The sequence below is a fragment of the Triticum urartu genome, chromosome 5A (genome assembly GCF_056163025.1).
Source record: "Triticum urartu cultivar PI428250 chromosome 5A, HENAU_Tu73, whole genome shotgun sequence".
Lineage (NCBI taxonomy): Eukaryota > Viridiplantae > Streptophyta > Magnoliopsida > Poales > Poaceae > Triticum > Triticum urartu.
Genome location: NC_141877.1, coordinates 102,135,724 through 102,152,196, shown reverse-complemented (window position 1 = coordinate 102,152,196; position 16,473 = coordinate 102,135,724). Strand labels below are relative to the sequence as shown.

General features: G+C 48.7%; 2 protein-coding genes and 2 non-coding genes across 4 annotated transcripts; 3 read left to right on the top strand and 1 right to left on the bottom strand.

Annotated features, from left to right (window-relative positions):
* Positions 1-4,158: 4,158 nt before the first annotated feature.
* LOC125508082 (wiskott-aldrich syndrome family protein, putative (DUF1118)) lies at positions 4,159-5,094 on the bottom strand. Its single transcript, XM_048672664.2, has 2 exons — positions 4,913-5,094; positions 4,159-4,796 (listed from the first exon to the last, which is right to left on the bottom strand). Exons 1-2 carry the CDS (start codon positions 5,051-5,053, stop codon positions 4,359-4,361), a joined length of 579 nt encoding a protein of 192 aa, XP_048528621.2. The 5' UTR covers positions 5,054-5,094; the 3' UTR covers positions 4,159-4,358.
* Positions 5,095-5,314: 220 nt separating this feature from the next.
* TRNAR-ACG (transfer RNA arginine (anticodon ACG)) lies at positions 5,315-5,387 on the top strand. Its single transcript has one exon. It is a non-coding gene; the product is annotated as a tRNA-Arg (tRNA).
* A 74-nt stretch (positions 5,388-5,461) lies between these two features.
* Positions 5,462-5,534, top strand: TRNAR-ACG (transfer RNA arginine (anticodon ACG)). The gene has a single exon. It is a non-coding gene; the product is annotated as a tRNA-Arg (tRNA).
* Positions 5,535-5,609: 75 nt separating this feature from the next.
* On the top strand, positions 5,610-8,082 carry LOC125508083 (mitochondrial import receptor subunit TOM5 homolog). The gene is made up of 2 exons (XM_048672666.2): positions 5,610-5,839; positions 7,687-8,082. The coding sequence occupies exons 1-2, from the start codon at positions 5,753-5,755 to the stop codon at positions 7,762-7,764; spliced, it is 165 nt and encodes a 54-aa protein (XP_048528623.1). The 5' UTR covers positions 5,610-5,752; the 3' UTR covers positions 7,765-8,082.
* The last annotated feature ends 8,391 nt before the right edge of the window (positions 8,083-16,473 follow it).

Sequence of the window (16,473 nt, the reverse complement as noted above, 5' to 3'; positions counted from 1 at the left end):
CATCAATAGTGGCATCTGACTCCTGGACTCCAACGTCTGGTCGCAGCAAATCAGGTATAGAAAGAAGGAAAAGGAGGAGCAAAGCAACCGTGAGTACTCATCCAAAGTACTCGCAAGCAAGGAGCTACACTACATATGTATGCATTGGTATCAAATGGAAAAGGGGTAACATATGTGGACTAAACTGCAGAATGCCAGAATAAGAGGGGGATAGCTAGTCATGTAGAAGACTATGCTTCTGGTAACCTCCATCTTGAAGCAGGAGAAGCGAGTAGATGGTAAGTTCACCAAGTAGCATCACATAGCATAATCCTACCCGGCGATCCTCCCCTTGTCGCCCTGTGAGAGAGCGATCACCAGTTGTATCTGGCACTTGGAAGGGTGTGTTTTATTAAGTATCCGGTTTTAGTTGTCATAAGGTCAAGGTACAACTCCAAGTCGTCTTATTACCGAAGATCATGGCTATTCGAATAGATTAACTTCCCTACATGGGTGCACCACATTTCCCAACACGCTTGATCCCCTTTGTCCGGACACACTTTCCTGGGTCATGCCCGGCCTCGAAAGATCAACACGTCGTGGCCCCACCTAGGCACAATAGAGAGGTCAGCACGCCGGTCTAAATCCTATGTGCGCAGGGGTTTGGGCCCATCGCCCATTGCACACCTGCATGTTGCGTGGGCGACCGGAGAACATACCTAGCAACCTCCATTACAAAGGAAGTTGTGTTACGCGGTCCAACCCGGCGCGCGCTGCTCAGTCGCTGACGTCACGAAGGCTTCGGCTGATACCACGACATCGAGTGCCCATAACTGTTCCCGCGTAGTTGGTTAGTGCGTATAGGCCAGTAGCCAGACTCAGATCAAATATCCAGATCTCGTTAAGCGTGTTATTTTGAAGTAACCGCGAACGCCGACCAGGGCCAGGCCCACCTCTCTCCTAGGTGGTCTCCGCCTGCCCTGTCGCTCCACCTCAAAGTAACAGTCGGGGGCCGTCAGGAACCCAGACCCACCACTACCAGTGTGGAACCACCTGCCCCTTCAACCCCCAACATCGGAATCACTTGCGGGTACTCAACGAGCCGAGCCGACTTTAGTCACAACATGTATAGTATGTATGTATAGTATATACCCGTGATCAACACCCGACGTGATCACGGCCCGATAGTATAGCATGGCAAACTGACAAGAATGTAGGGCCACTAATGATAATCTAGCATCCTATACTAAGCATTTAGGATTGCAGGTAAGGTATCAACAGTTGTAGAAACAATGACATGCTATGCATCAGAATAGGATTAACGGAAAGCAGTAACACGCTACACTACTCTAATGCAAGCAGTAGAGGGAAGAGTAGGCGATATCTGGTGATCAGGGGGGCTTGCCTGGTTGCTCTGACAAGAGAGAGGGGTCGTCAACACCGTAGTCGTACTGGGTAGCAGCGGCGTCGGTCTCGGTGTCTAGCGAGAGAAGAGGGGGAAGAAACAATAAATATTAAGCAAACAGATGCATAGCGATGCATGGCATGACAAGTAGAGGTGCTAGGGCTACCCTAACGCGGTATGAGGTGGTACCGGTGAAGGGGGAAACATCCGGGAAAATATCACCGGTGTTTCGCGTTTTTGGACAGATAAATCGGAGGGGGAAAGTTGCGTGTTCGCTATGCTAGGGATGCGTGGCGGACGAACGGGCTGTGTATCCGGATTCGTCTCGTCGTTCTGAGCAATTTTTATGTATAAAACTTTTTCATCCGAGTTACAGATTAACTTCTATGATTTTTTAAAGATTTAAACAATTTCTGAATTTATTATTAAATCTAAAACAGAGTCATTACACCATCATGACGTCAGCGGTCAACACAGACCGTTGACTGGTCAAACAGGGCAGTGGGGCCCCTTTGTCATTAACCTAACTAATTAACAGATTTAATTTAACTGAACTAGTTCATTAGGCTAATTAAGCAAGGTTAATTAAGATAATTAATTACCTAATTTATTAATTGTTTTTATATTTATTTATTTTAAAAATCTTTTTTTGAAAAAAGGGGGTGGGGGCCCCACTGGGCAGTGGCCCAAAGGCCAAGCCACAAGGGCGGTTAGCGGGCACCGGGCGCTGGGCGCGAGCGCCCGAGTGGGTGAACCCGGGGCGCGATGGAGGTCGCCGAGGCGAGGCCGTGGCATCGGCGGGGCTCGCCGGCCGGCCGCGGCGGGCAAAGGCGGACGCAGGGCGGCGAGCGGGACTGCAGGCGGCGGCCACGGGAAGGCTGCGCGAGGCGCGGCGATGGGGCGCGGCCAGCGGTCAGAGGCGGGACGGACGACGACGTGGTCGGGCGGAGCCGGCGCGGGACAGCGGGCGCCGGCAGCAGTCTGGGTGAGCGCCAGGGGGCGGCGCAGCGTGGCACGGGCAGCAGGGGCGGCAAGAATCGGCGGCGTCTGCTAGCGTAGCGAGCAGCATCGGGCAGAGCAACACAGGCGAAAGCGGGGGTGAGGGCCGGCGCGGTGCGGCTGTGGTGTAGGTAGAGGCTCCACGGGGGCGACGACAAGCGGCGGTGGCAGCAGCAGTATGCAGAGCAGCAGCGGCAGCACAAGCCAGTGGCGGGAGGCGAGCGGGCTGCGGGCGCACGCAGCAAGCAGCAGCAGCTCGCGGGGGCACGACCAAGCGTGCAGGGGGACGGCAGCGGGCGCGGTGGAACGGGGCGCAGGCGGGGTGCGCATGCGACGGGGCTACATAGCAGCGCGGCGGACGGAGGTGCAGGCTCAGGGGAGTGGCCGCGGGCGTGCGCGGGTACTAGTGAGCAAGGCGAGCAGGGGAGCCGAGCGAGGGGGTAGGGCGACGGCCACGGCATGACGACGGCGTTCCAAGGCGGGGGTTGGGGGAAGGAAAGAGAGGGAGTAGCGCTCACCGAGCAGGCGCAAGGAGGCCCGTCGAGTAGGTTAGGAGCAGCAGAGGTGGCAGGCGGCGTCGTGGTTCGTCAGCGACCCGAGGAGGAAGAAGCTTCGATCCAGCGCTGCAGCGGTGAGGAGCTCCAACGGGTGGCACCGGTCGATGTAGAGGATGACAGTGAAGCAGACAGATGCGGTTCTAGTCGTCGGGGCACATGGTGGACGTGGTAGGGCGAGATGGCCGGCGATGCGGGCGCACGGCGACAGCAAAGAGCGGCGGTGGTGCGGATCCGGCGATGAAGACGAGGGAAAGAGGAAATGAGGAGGGGCCGATTAGGGTTTCAGCCCGGGGGAAGACATAGGCGAGGGGGAGCGGTGGATGGGCGCCACGGCATCGCCCTGTGCCGTGGCGGCCATCGCCGGCGTCCATGGTAATGTGAACAGGAGAGATGGGGAAGGAGCGTGCGTCTGGGCCAACCTGCTAGGTAGATGGGCCTTGAGGCCCAAGGTAGGGGTGCTTCTCTCATTTCTTTATGCAATTTCCTGTTCTTTCTTTTTATAGTTTTTTATCCTTTTTGTTTCTTTTATTTTTAGGTCTACAAAATATAATACTAGTCCCTAATTCAACATTAGTAATTTATGCCACTGCCACATTTAGTTTTAGAATTTAATTAAAATACTTTGCAATTATTATTATTCAAAAAGCATTTAATTAATTGTTTTAGTTCCTCTTTTAGTTATTTTAAGGCATTTAAGTACTTTATAAATATGTTGGTTCACCACCATAAGTGTTTATGGAATATTGGCCACACAATTAACATTTTAGTTTTGACATTAAGAAAACTTTAAATTTTGACTTTTATTTGAATTTAAATTTGAATCGGTTTCGAACTAACGCGAGATTAGCAACAATAACCGAGGTGACGTGGCATCGTTAACGTGGGATTACTGTATCTTAATTATCCGAACGTCACAGTTGGGCTCGATCGGGAAGAGATCAATCTGACAGTATTTATCCGGACGTCATAGTTGGGCTCGATCGGGAAGAGATCAATCTAATAGTAAGTGCCTGTAAACATGGTTTAGGGCCTATATGATGAATGTTACCTTGACTTTGTATGTGTGTCATTTTCTTATACTAACTTTAGTATAAAGTTGAGTCATCTATTTTAGAACGGAGGGAATACATTTGAATACATTTGAATAGGACTAGATGTATCTTTGAGAAGAGCATTACCCGAGCACGTGCAAGCTTACTAATAAAGATACCCAAAAACTAAGACAGAAGTGCTTCCATCAGAAGTTCGACAACGCCCCTTAATACAAAAACCTGCAGTATTGCAACCGAATGGCGCATCGTATAAATATCAGCCCATCTTTACAGAAGTAGATTAACTCTACGCAAGATCATTGGTGCTAGAATCAGACGCGGCAATTGACACTCGGTCGATGCTGAAGCAAGCAGAGTTCGTCGAGATCAGCCGGAGGAGCCCTGGAGCCTGGACACGAAGCTGGACGCGGCGAGCGCGGCGGAGCCCCCGGCGACGCAGACGAGGGCGGCGACGGCCTGGAGCGCCACCTCCCAGGGGTACTGCTCGGGGACGAGGAAGACGACGGCGGGGCCGGCGGCCAGCAGCAGGAGCGCGAGGCCCTGCAGCGAGCCGGGGGTGCCAGGGTCGGTGGCGGCCGACAGCACCCCGAGCTCCTCCGCCTTGGACAGCAGCCCGAGGCGCTCGACCGCCGACAGCGACAGCCCGGCGCGCTCCGCCGCGGACAGCAGGCCCGCCTTCTCCGCCTTGGTCAGCAGCCGTAGCTTCTCCACGTTCGTCAGCAGCTTCACGGGCGCCGACCCCTTCGTCGTCGCCGGCCGCGGCGGGCCCGCGGGCTTCCCCACCGGGAACACCGTGGTAGTGCCCTGCATGCGCCACACGCGCGCGTCGGTATATTGCAAGTTCTTACACGCACGCACGCATGGAGTCTGACATGAAATAGATTGATAGCGCAAGGGATTAACGGCAGGCGCTAGCTTACCGACGATCTTTTCGTGCCGCCGGAGCTGGGCTTCGGGCCCTTGGTTGCCATGGCGGTGACACTGGGAGTAAGGCGGCTCCTCCTGCCGGACGGCCTCGCCGTGGTCGCAGCGACGGTGTTCGGCGAAAGAAGCGACGCCATTGTTGATCCACCTCTGTCCTCGCCTCGTCGATGGGATCCCTGCTCTGCTAGGTAATGGTTCAGGACTTGGCGACGTGCAAACCTTTGTCCCCTTTCGCTTCGGTGGAGTGGTGTAGCTGGTGTGTGCGGTCTCGGCTGATCCATCCAAGCAGGAGACGTGGCATCTCTCCAGCGCTACGAAATCCAACGTTGGCGACGAATGACTATTAAATCACGGAAATAATGTTTAGTAAGCTGCTAGGCGAAATGATGTCATGAAATGATTCCGTGGCCCAATGGATAAGGCGCTGGTCTACGAAACCAGAGATTCTGGGTTCGATCCCCAGCGGAGTCGTATTCATTTTTTGCTCTTTTATTATGTACGGCCCAACCAATATATAGTGACAAAGCCCAAAAACTCCATCAATTGACTCCGTGGCCCAATGGATAAGGCGCTGGTCTACGAAACCAGAGATTCTGGGTTCGATCCCCAGCGGAGTCGGATTTTCTCCTTTTTTTCCCCTTCCTCCTTTTTCTCTTTTTTTTATCTTTTTGCAGGGGAGTCGCAACACAAAATTCGAGTGCAAAGCCCAACAGACCGATATAGAGAAGAAGTGGGCTCCTTAACATAACACGTAACCGGCCGCCGCGCGAAGAAGAAAAAAACCCTAACCAGATAGAACTCGTCGGAGGGAGCGGGAGGAGATCCAAAGGGCGGACATGGCGGCGGCGAAGGCGGCGTTGGAGAAGATGAGGGCGTTCTGGGACTCGCAGTGCAACAACGAGGAGAACTGGGCGGTCAACTATGTCAGCCCCTCTCCCTTCGATCTAGTTATTTATGCGTCGCCTACTTATTAATTACCCTGTTCTTGCTTCCCGCAAAAAGAAAAACCTGTTCTTGCGTCATTGCTGAGATATGGGATTACTAGTATGGTAGTCTGTTTTGCTAACTGATACGGGTGAGAGATTCGGTTTAGAATTTGGATGGTTAGGTTGTTCGCCGCCCTTTTGATGTGTAGTATATGACCCAGGAACTTGCTAGCACATTGTGAAGCCATGTGTGGTTCTGTTATGTTGTGCTTCAACAGCTTTGCTTGTGAATTGTGATGCTGCTGCTCAAGGCTTGGGGCACAATTAGGGCATGGAAAAAAGCCAATGAAGTTGATTTAGGCATTCTGACTCTGTACCGCTAAGACGCTTCGCTTGCTAATGCTATCGATTTAGACTTCTGTACTTGCCTATCTGCAAGATGAGACTATAATGTGGCGTTGGTTGTCGGTACTGTCTTGTGGCGTTTGTGACGTACTAGTAAATTCATATAACTTCTAACTTGCTACGTCCGCTTGCTAATGCCATCGGTTTAGCCTTCTGTACTTGGCTATCTGCAAGATGAGACTATAATGTGGCGTTAGTCGTCAGTACTGACTTGTGGCGTTTGTTACGTACTAGTAAATTCATATAACTTCTAACTTTCTAGGTTCTGCACAACTATGGCTGTGTCTAGATCCACCTCTATCTTCGGCTGTGTTCCCCTCTTTGTTCTGCACAACTACGGGTGCGGTCCTCTCATGGTTGTTCTACACTATGATCACAATTCATAGGTTCAATGTGGGATCTAGGATCACGAATCGAAGGACAGTTCTAGAATTGGTAGGATTGGTCAGTCAATCTAGGTTGACAACCTTAGTTCCTTTGCTGGCGAATTGCTTACTTTAGTTACTTACCCTCAGAAAAAAAGTTGGTTAATGGTTAGATTATGCCTGGCGTGATCTTGTGGATCTTCTAAATTTCTGCCTGAGAACCGACGTTTTTCTGTTGGTGAATCCCAAACTTTAAGTTATGCTTGACATTGAAGTTTTGCTGTTGGTTAATGGATATTCTGATGTATTTTGAGTTATGTCTGGTAGTTGATCCTTTATATTTTATTGTCCCATGTGTTATTTTTTGACTAAAAGAGGGACCTTCATGTTTATTGAGGTGCAAAAGGATTTGAATTTGTGCTCCCCTTGTGTTCTGCTATGTGATCCTCTCAAGGTTCCACACTATGATCGCAATTCATAGGATATATGTAGGATCTAGGACAACAAATCATGGGATTTTAAAGAATTGGTAGTATTAGTCAGTCGAACCTTGTTTCCTTCGCTGATGAATCGCTTACTTTAGTTACTTATGAATCACTTACTTTAGTTACTTATCCTTACAATTTTGGTAAACCATGCCTGGCAATGATCCTGTGGATCTTTTAATTTTCTGCCTGAGATGTTTGAAATCTCTGCCTGAAAACCAATATTTTTTATTGTTGGATTCCTAACTTTTAAGTTATGCTTGACATTGAAACTTTGCAATGGTGGATCCTATCTCTGAATTTGTCGTCTGACAGCTGAACATTTGTATTTTTTTCTCCTATGTGTTCTTTCTGGCCATAAAGTGGAACCCCCAGTTGTGGTGAGGCGCAAAATGATTTGAAATTGTTCCTACATGTTATCTCTTGGTACTACTTGAGTACTGTAATTGGGCTGGGCTGTTATTGGGTTAAGGAATACTAGATTAACTGCTTGCAGTTTATAGTGATATTGTACCATTGTTGTTTAGGACAATATCTCCTGTTGGTACAAAAACCTCTTACTACTGTTTTTTTATTTGTTCATTTACAGAAGGTGCTAAAGGCTGCTGGTATATTTGCTGGATCCGTCTTCCTGATGCACAACTTTGGCCATAATATGGTCATCTAAACGGGACTAGATAGGGCAATAATGGGCATTCAATGGTGTGGTGTTGCACTGCCTTTTTCGTTTTCTCATCAACATGGTCATCGCACATGTTCTTAGTGTGGATTAAGGAGTGAAACTGTTGTTCTTAGACATTGGTTGGTAATAATGGCAGCCAAAATAGTACTTTATATGTATTACTCTATCAGGTGTTCTCATGCTTTGTGAATTATCAGGCAAGTCGTCGCAAACTTGTTGGGGATCCCTTTTTGTTAGGTCTTCTTGAACTTTGTCCTCCAGTTCATGCAGTGAATTAAGCCGGTGATACTATATTGCTGTGAATATTTACATCTTCCTGATTTCTGGTGATTGTTGCTGTTAGAGTAAAGCTCTGAATGCTATTCTCTCATCCGGAACACAGCTAACCGCAGGGGTGTTTCACAAGCAGATGCAAAAATTCTCAAAGTATCTAGGATGGAGAAATCTGCAAGCTGATCTTATGCATCTGATCACCAAGATTTCATGTATTTGCTCTGTGCTGACAACAGGATAGTGTAAGCTATCTTTGAATAGTTTGAATTGTTTACCACATGTGTCACATGGTACATGATAGTGTGAGCTAGGGCACACCTTGCGTTTGTTTATTTGGTCAAAATGAGCGTGATTTGCGAGATCACTCAAGAATTGAGAGTGTAGGCTGTGAGAGATTATGACCGGACTTGCTACTAGATGCGACTATGTTACAGCACCAATTGTTTTGTTTGTGTGTGGCTGATAGGTGGCCCCTAAAATTGTAGGGGAACGTTTAAATCGGGTAACCGATCTCAGCGCTCGGTCGATCACCTCCTTCTCTTCTCCATTTCCCTATGTCTGCACGCGCCACTCAACTCGTCCGCTGACCATCGACCTGCGCTAAACCCAACCACATGGCCTGAAAAGGGCAGATGCTATGCTGTGAGCTAGTGACGGAAGGGCAGTGTTGCAAGCCACGGAGTCAGAGCGGACGGTGCTGCGAGCGGCAGACGGTGTTGTTGTGAGCAGAGGTACTCGTCACTGCAAAGGCCAGTGGCTATTGCTGCGGAGTCGAGTCGGTGCATTGAGCTCGGCAATGGGCGGTGCTACGACTCAGGCATGTCTTCGTTCGGTGACTCGCGGTGCTACGACTCACATCGCGTGCTGTTGTGTGTCAAACGACAATGGTGTGACGAGCTGCGAGCTCGGCAACGGCTGGTGGTACGATCGTCGCCAGCGGAGACCTGTGTGTCTGTGCTGCAACCGAAGACGCGATGTGCTACGAGGCGGGCGGTGGTGCTTGTCAGCAGGGGCGGCTGGGCTGCCCCGGGCCTCCTTTGTATATTGTAGCAACTGCTATGGTACTATGCTATAATAAACAAGGGATTTGGGCCTCATGACTCTTTTTCCAATTTTAGTTCTTGGCTAGCAAGTCACATGACACTCTACACATGCAATTTTAGAGTCTAGGCAGCGAAAAGTAGATACATTGCAAGTAATAGTAATGTAGCATCCATGTGCTGCTGCTGCTGATGTGTTCCTCTCTTGTTGATATGATATTCACATGTGTACAGAGATGGATAAATGAATTCAGAGGGGAGAGAAGACTAGATATTTTTGTGCCCGTGTGTGTAGTATATTTGACTGAGCTGAGCAGAATGTTGCTTGTAGCTATAGCTATGAAATACCCTCTGTCCGAAATTATTTGTTTGAAATTACTTGTTTTAGATACATCAGTATCAAGACAAATTTTATCTTCTTGCTAGCTTCATCTTCTTTTTCGTTACCTTCCATAATAGACCTTTTGACAAGAGTATAGTGGCATGTTCGATTCATAGTCACAAGTTGTTAGATGTTCCAGACTAGTAAGGGCAACTCTAACCGATCCCTTATCCTGCAGTAAAGGGGTATATTTGGGTTTTTTTTTCTCTTCTAAACACACCTAGCCAAGCCCTAATAAACCGTTAGTGGAGTAAAAAATTTACTCCATCCCCAATGCTCTTTTTATATTTACTCCGGAGCTCGGCGGCTGAGTAAAAAATCCCCACTCTCTCTTCCTCTCCCTCGCCTACTCTTCTCCCCCTCGCCCGCCGCCGGCAAGACCCCCGCCCCGATTCGCCGCCCTTCTTCCTCCCGATAGCCGGACGTGGTGGCCGCGGATCCCCTCCGCCGATCCGCGCCGCCACGCCCGCGGGCCGTCGTTTGCAGGCGCTTCCTCAAGCCGCCGCCGCTCGGCCGATCCGCCCGCCGCCGCGCCCCCACGCGTTTTGCGGACTTCCCCGACCTCCCTCCACCGCGGTCGCCGTCGAAGACCTACCTGGGCGTTCGGCAGCGGTCGTGGGGGATGTGGGTGGCCAAAATCACCGTCTGCGTGACCCACAAGCCGAAGTGGATCGGCTCCTTCCACACCGCTGAGCTCGCGGCCATGGAATACACCGGTGGCAGGTCCGGGTCCACGGCAGCGACGCGAGGCTGAACTTTGTTGGGGAACGTAGCAAAATTTTAAAATTTTCTACGCATCACCAAGATCAATCTATGGAGTCATCTAGCAACGAGGGAGAAGGGAGTGCATCTACATACCCTTGTAGATCGCGAGCGAAAGCGTTCAAGAGAACGGGGTTGATGGAGTCGTACTCGTCGTGATCCAAATCACCGATGACCTAGCGCCGAACGGACGGCACCTCCGCGTTCAACACACGTACGGTTGGGAAGACGTCTCCTCCAACTTGATCCAGCAAGGGGGAAGTAGAGGTTGATGGAGATCCAGCAGCACGACGGCGTGGTGGTGGAAGCAACGGTGATCTCGCAGGGCTTCGCCAAGCTCAGGGAGAGGGAGAAGTGTCACGAGAGGGAGAGGGAGGCTCCAGGGGCTAGGGTGCGGCTTCCCTCCCTCCCCCCCACTATATATAGGACCCCTAGGGGGGCGCCGGCCCTAGGAGATGCAATCTCCAAGGGGGCGGCGGCCAAGGGGGGTGGAGTGCCCCCCAAGCCAAGTGGGGCGCCCCCACCCCTAGGGTTTCCAACCCTAGGCACAGGGGGAGGCCCATGGGGGGCGCACCAGCCCACTAGGGGCTGGTTCCCCTCCCACTTCAGCCCATGGGGCCCTCCGGGATAGGTGGCCCCACCCGGTGAACCCCCGGGACCCTTCCGGCGGTCCCGGTACAATACTGATTACCCCGAAAACTTTCCGGATGGCCGAAACTTGACTTCCTATATATAAATCTTCACCTCCGGACCATTCCGGAACTCCTCATGACGTCCGGGATCTCATTCGGGACTCCGACGGGTTACCGTATACTAATATCTCAACAACCCTAGCGTCATCGAACCTTAAGTGTGTAGACCCTACGGGTTCGGGAGACACGCAGACATGACCGAGACGACTCTCCGGTCAATAACCAACAGCGGGATCTGGATACCCATGTTGGCTCCCACATGCTCCTCGATGATCTCATTGGATGAACCACGATGTCGAGGATTCAATCAATCCCGTATACAATTCCCTTTGTCAATCGGTACGTTACTTGCCCGAGACTCGATCGTCGGTATCCCAATACCTCGTTCAATCTCGTTACCGGCAAGTCACTTTACTCGTACCGTAATGCATGATCCCGTGATCAACCACTTGGTCACATTGAGCTCATTATGATGATGCATTACCGAGTGGGCCCAAGAGATACCTCTCCGTCATACGGAGTGGAAAAATCTCAGTCTTGATTCGTGCCAACCCAACAGACACTTTCGGAGATACCCGTAGTGCACCTTTATAGTCACCCAGTTACGTTGTGACGTTTGGTACACCCAAAGCACTCCTACGGTATCCGGGAGTTGCACAATCTCATGGTCTAAGGAAATGATACTTGACATTTGGAAAAGCTCTAGCAAACGAACTACACGATCTTTAAGCTATGCTTAGGATTGGGTCTTGTCCATCACATCATTCTCCTAATGATGTGATCCCATTATCAATGACATCCAATGTCCATAGTCAAGAAACCATGACTATCTTTTGATCAACGAGCTAGTCAACTAGAGGCTCACTAGGGACGTGTTGTGGTCTATGTATTCACACATGTATTACGATTTCCGGATAACACAATTATAGCATGAACAATAGACAATTATCATGAACAAGGAAATATAATAATAAACATTTTATTATTGCCTCTAGGGCATATTTCCAACAGTCTCCCACTTGCACTAGAGTCAATAATCTAGTTACATTGTGATGAATCGGACACCCATGCAGTTCTGGTGTTGATCATGTTTTGCTCTAGGGAGAGGTTTAGTCAACGGATCTGCCACATTCAGTTCCGTATGTACTTTACAAATATCTATGTCTCCATTTTGAACACTTTCACGAATGGAGTTGAAGCGACGCTTGATATGCCTAGTCTTCCTGTGAAACCTGGGCTCCTTGGCAAGGACAATAGCTCCAGTGTTGTCACAGAAAAGAGTCATCGGGCCCGACGCATTGGGTATGACTCCTAGGTCGGTAATGAACTCCTTCACCCAGGTTGCTTCTTGTGCTGCCTCCGAGGCTGTCATGTACTCCGCTTCACATGTAGATCCTGCCACAATGCTTTGCTTGCAACTGCACCAGCTTACTGCCCCACCATTCGAAATATACACGTATCCGGTTTGTGACTTAGAGTCATCCAGATCTGTGTCGAAGCTAGCATCGATGTAACCCTTTACGACGAGCTCTTCGTCACCTCCATAAACGAGAAACATATCCTTAGTCCTCTTCAGGTACTTCAGGATATTCTTGACCGCTGTCCAGTGTTCCATGCCGGGATTACTTTGGTACCTTCCTACCAAACTTACGGCAAGGTTTACATCAGGTCTGATACACAGCATAGCATACATGATAGACCATATGGCCGAGGCATAGGGGACGACACTCATCTTTTCTCTATCTTCTGCCGTGGTCGGGCATTGAGCCGTGCTCAATCTCCTACCTTGCAATACAGGCAAGAACTCCTTCTTTGACTGATCCATATTGAACTTCTTCAATATCTTGTCAAGGTACGTACTCTGTGAAAGACCAATGAGGCGTCTCGATCTATCTCTATAGATCTTGATGCCTAATATGTAAGCAGCTTCTCCAAGATCCTTCATTGAAAAACACTTGTTCAAGTAGGCCTTTATGCTTTCCAAGAATTCTATATCATTTCCCATCAACAGTATGTCATCCACATACAATATGAGAAATGCTAGAGAGCTCCCACTCACTTTCTTGTAAATGCAGACTTCTCCATAAGTCTGCGTAAACCCAAACGCTTTGATCATCTCATCAAAACGAATGTTCCAACTCCAAGATGCTTGCACCAGCCCATAGATCGAGCGTTGGAGCTTGCACACCTTGTCGGCATTCTTAGGATCGACAAAACCTTCCGGCTGCATCATATACAATTCTTCCTTAAGAAAACCATTAGGGAATGCCGTTTTGACGTCCATTTGCCATATCTCATAATCATAGAATGCGGCAATTGCTAACATGATTCGGACGGACTTCAGCTTCGCTACGGGTGAGAAAGTCTCATCGTAGTCAACCCCTTGAACTTGTCGATAACCCTTAGCGACAAGCCGAGCTTTATACTCCCTCCGTTCCTAAATACTTGTCTTTCTAGTCATTTCAACAAGTGACTACATACGGAGCAAAATGAGTGAATCTACACTCTAAAATATGTCTACATATATCCGTATGTAGTAGTCATTTGAAATGTCTAGAAAGACAAATATTTAGGAACGGGGGGAGTAGATGGTTACATTACCATCCGCGTCTGTCTTCTTCCTAAAGATCCATTTATTTTCTATGGCTCGCCGATCATCGGGCAAGTCAGTCAAAGTCCATACTTCGTTTTCATACATGGATCCTATCTCGGATTTCATGGCTTCCAGCCATTTGTCGGAATCCGGGCCCGCCATCGCTTCTTCATAGTTTGAAGGTTCACCATTGTCTAACAACATGATTTCCAGGACAGGGTTGCCGTACCACTCTGGTGCGGAACGTGTCCTTGTGGACCTACAAAGTTTAGTAGCAACTTGATCTGAAGTTTCATGATCATCATCATTAACTTCCTCTCTAGTCGGTGCAGGCACCTCAGGAACATTTTCTTGAGCTGCGCCACTTACCGGTTTAAGAGGTAATACTTCATCGAGTTCTACTTTCCTCCCACTTACTTCTTTCAAGAGAAACTCTTTCTCTAGAAAGGATCCATTCTTGGCAACAAAGATCTTGCCTTCGGATCTGAGGTAGAAGGTATACCCAATAGTTTCTTTAGGGTATCCTATGAAGACGCATTTTTCCGACTTGGGTTCGAGCTTTTCAGGTTGAAGTTTCTTGACATAAGCATCGCATCCCCAAACTTTTAGAAACGACAGCTTAGGTTTCTTCCCAAATCATAATTCATACGGTGTCGTCTCAACGGATTTCGACGGAGTCCTATTTAAAGTGAATGCGGCAGTCTCTAAAGCATAGCCCCAAAATGATAGCGGTAGATCGGTAAGAGACATCATAGATCGCACCATATCCAATAGAGTGCGATTACGACGTTCGGACACACCATTACGCTGAGGTGTTCCAGGCGGCGTGAGTTGTGAAACTATTCCACATTTCCTTAAGTGCGTGCCAAATTCGTGACTCAAGTATTCTCCCCCACGATCTGATCGCAAGAACTTGATTTTTCTGTCACGTTGATTCTCAACCTCACTCTGAAATTCCTTGAACTTTTCAAAGGTCTCAGACTTGTGTTTCACTAAGTAGACATACCCATATCTACTTAAGTCAGGGTGAGAACATAACGATAGCCACCGCGAGCCTCAACACTCATTGGACCGCACACATTAGTATGTATGATTTCCAACAAGTTGGCTACTCGCTCCATTGTTCCTGAGAACGGAGTCTTGGTCATTTTACCCATGAGGCATGATTCGCACGTGTCAAATGATTCGTAATCAAGAGACTCCAAAAGTCCATCTGCATGGAGCTTCTTCATGCGTTTGACACCTATGTGACCAAGGCGGCAGTGCCACAAGTATGTGGGACTATCATTATCAACCTTACATCTTTTGGTATTCACACTATGAATATGTGTAACATTACGCTCGAGATTCATTAAGAATAAACCATTCACCAGCGGAGCATGACCATAAAACATATCTCTCATATAAATAGAACAACCATTATTCTCGGATTTAAATGAGTAGCCATCTCGAATTAAACGAGATCCTGATACAATGTTCATGCTCAAAGCTGGCACTAAATAACAATTATTGAGGTTTAAAACTAATCTCGCAAGTAAATGTAGAGGTAGCGTGCCGACAGCGATCACATCGACCTTGGAACCATTCCCGACGCGCATCATCACCTCGTCCTTCGCCAGTCTCTGCTTATTCCACAGTTCCTGCTTTGAGTTACAAATGTGAGCAACCGCACCGGTATCAAATACCCAGGAGCTACTACGAGTACTGGTAAGGTACACATCAATTACATGTATATCACATATACCTTTAGTGTTGCTGGCCTTCTTGTCCGCTATGTATTTGGGGCAGTTTCGCTTCCAGTGACCACTTCCCTTGCAATAAAAGCACTCAGTCTCGGGCTTGGGTCCATTCTTTGGCTTCTTCCCGGCAGCTTGCTTACCGGGCGCGGCAACTCCCTTGTCGTCCTTCTTGAAGTTCTTTTTACCCTTGCCTTTCTTGAACTTAGTGGTTTTATTCACCATCAACACTTGATGTTCCTTTTTGATTTCCACCTCCGCTGATTTCAGCATTGAATATACCTCAGGAATGGTCTTTTCCATCCCCTGCATGTTGAAGTTCATCACAAAGCTCTTGTAGCTCGGTGGAAGCGACTGAAGGATTCTATCAATGACCGCGTCATCCGGGAGATTAACTCCCAGCTGAGTCAAGCGGTTATGCAACCCAGACATTTTGAGTATGTGCTCACTGACAAAACTGTTTTCCTCCATCTTACAACTGAAGAACTTGTCGGAGACTTCATATCTCTCGACCCGGGCATGAGCTTGGAAAACCATTTTCAGCTCTTCGAACATCTCATATGCTCCGTGTCTCTCAAAACGCTTTTGGAGCCCCGGTTCTAAGCTGTAAAGCATGCCGCACTGAACGAGGGAGTAATCATCAGCACGTGACTGCCAAGCGTTCATAACGTCTTGGTTCTCTGGGATGGGTGCGTCACCTAGCGGTGCTTCTAGGACATAATCTTTTTTGGCAGCTATGAGGATGATCCTCAGGTTCCGGACCCAGTCCGTATAGTTGTTGCCATCATCTTTCAGCTTGGTTTTCTCTAGGAACGCGTTGAAGTTGAGGACAACGTGGGCCATTTGATCTACAAGACATATTGTAAAGATTTTAGACTAAGTTCATGATAATTAAGTTCATCTAATCAAATTATTCAATGAACTCCCACTCAGATAGACATCCCTCTAGTCATCTAAGTGAAAACATGATCCGAGTCAACTAGGCCGTGTCCGATCATCACGTGAGACGAACTAGTGAACATCAGTGAACATCTTCATGCTGATCGTATCTTCTATACAACTCATGCTCGACCTTTCGGTCTTCCGTGTTCCGAGGCCATGTCTGTACATGCTAGGCTCGTCAAGTCAACCTAAGTGTATTGTGTGTGTAAATCTAGCTTACACCCGTTGTATTCGAACGTTAGAATCTATCACACCCAATCATCATGTGGTGCTT

What these genes read in the sequence shown, in the direction of transcription:
- LOC125508082 (XM_048672664.2), bottom strand. Translation starts at nt 5,053, where the DNA reads ATGGCGTCGCTTCTTTCGCCGAACACCGTCGCTGCGACCACGGCGAGG. An exon ending in GCGGCACGAAAAGATCGTCG is followed by an intron (nt 4,797 to 4,912) that starts GTAAGCTAGCGC and finishes TGGCGCATGCAG; the next exon opens with GGCACTACCACGGTGTTCCC.
- LOC125508083 (XM_048672666.2), top strand. Translation starts at nt 5,753, where the DNA reads ATGGCGGCGGCGAAGGCGGCGTTGGAGAAGATGAGGGCGTTCTGGGAC. An exon ending in AGAACTGGGCGGTCAACTAT is followed by an intron (nt 5,840 to 7,686) that starts GTCAGCCCCTCT and finishes GTTCATTTACAG; the next exon opens with AAGGTGCTAAAGGCTGCTGG.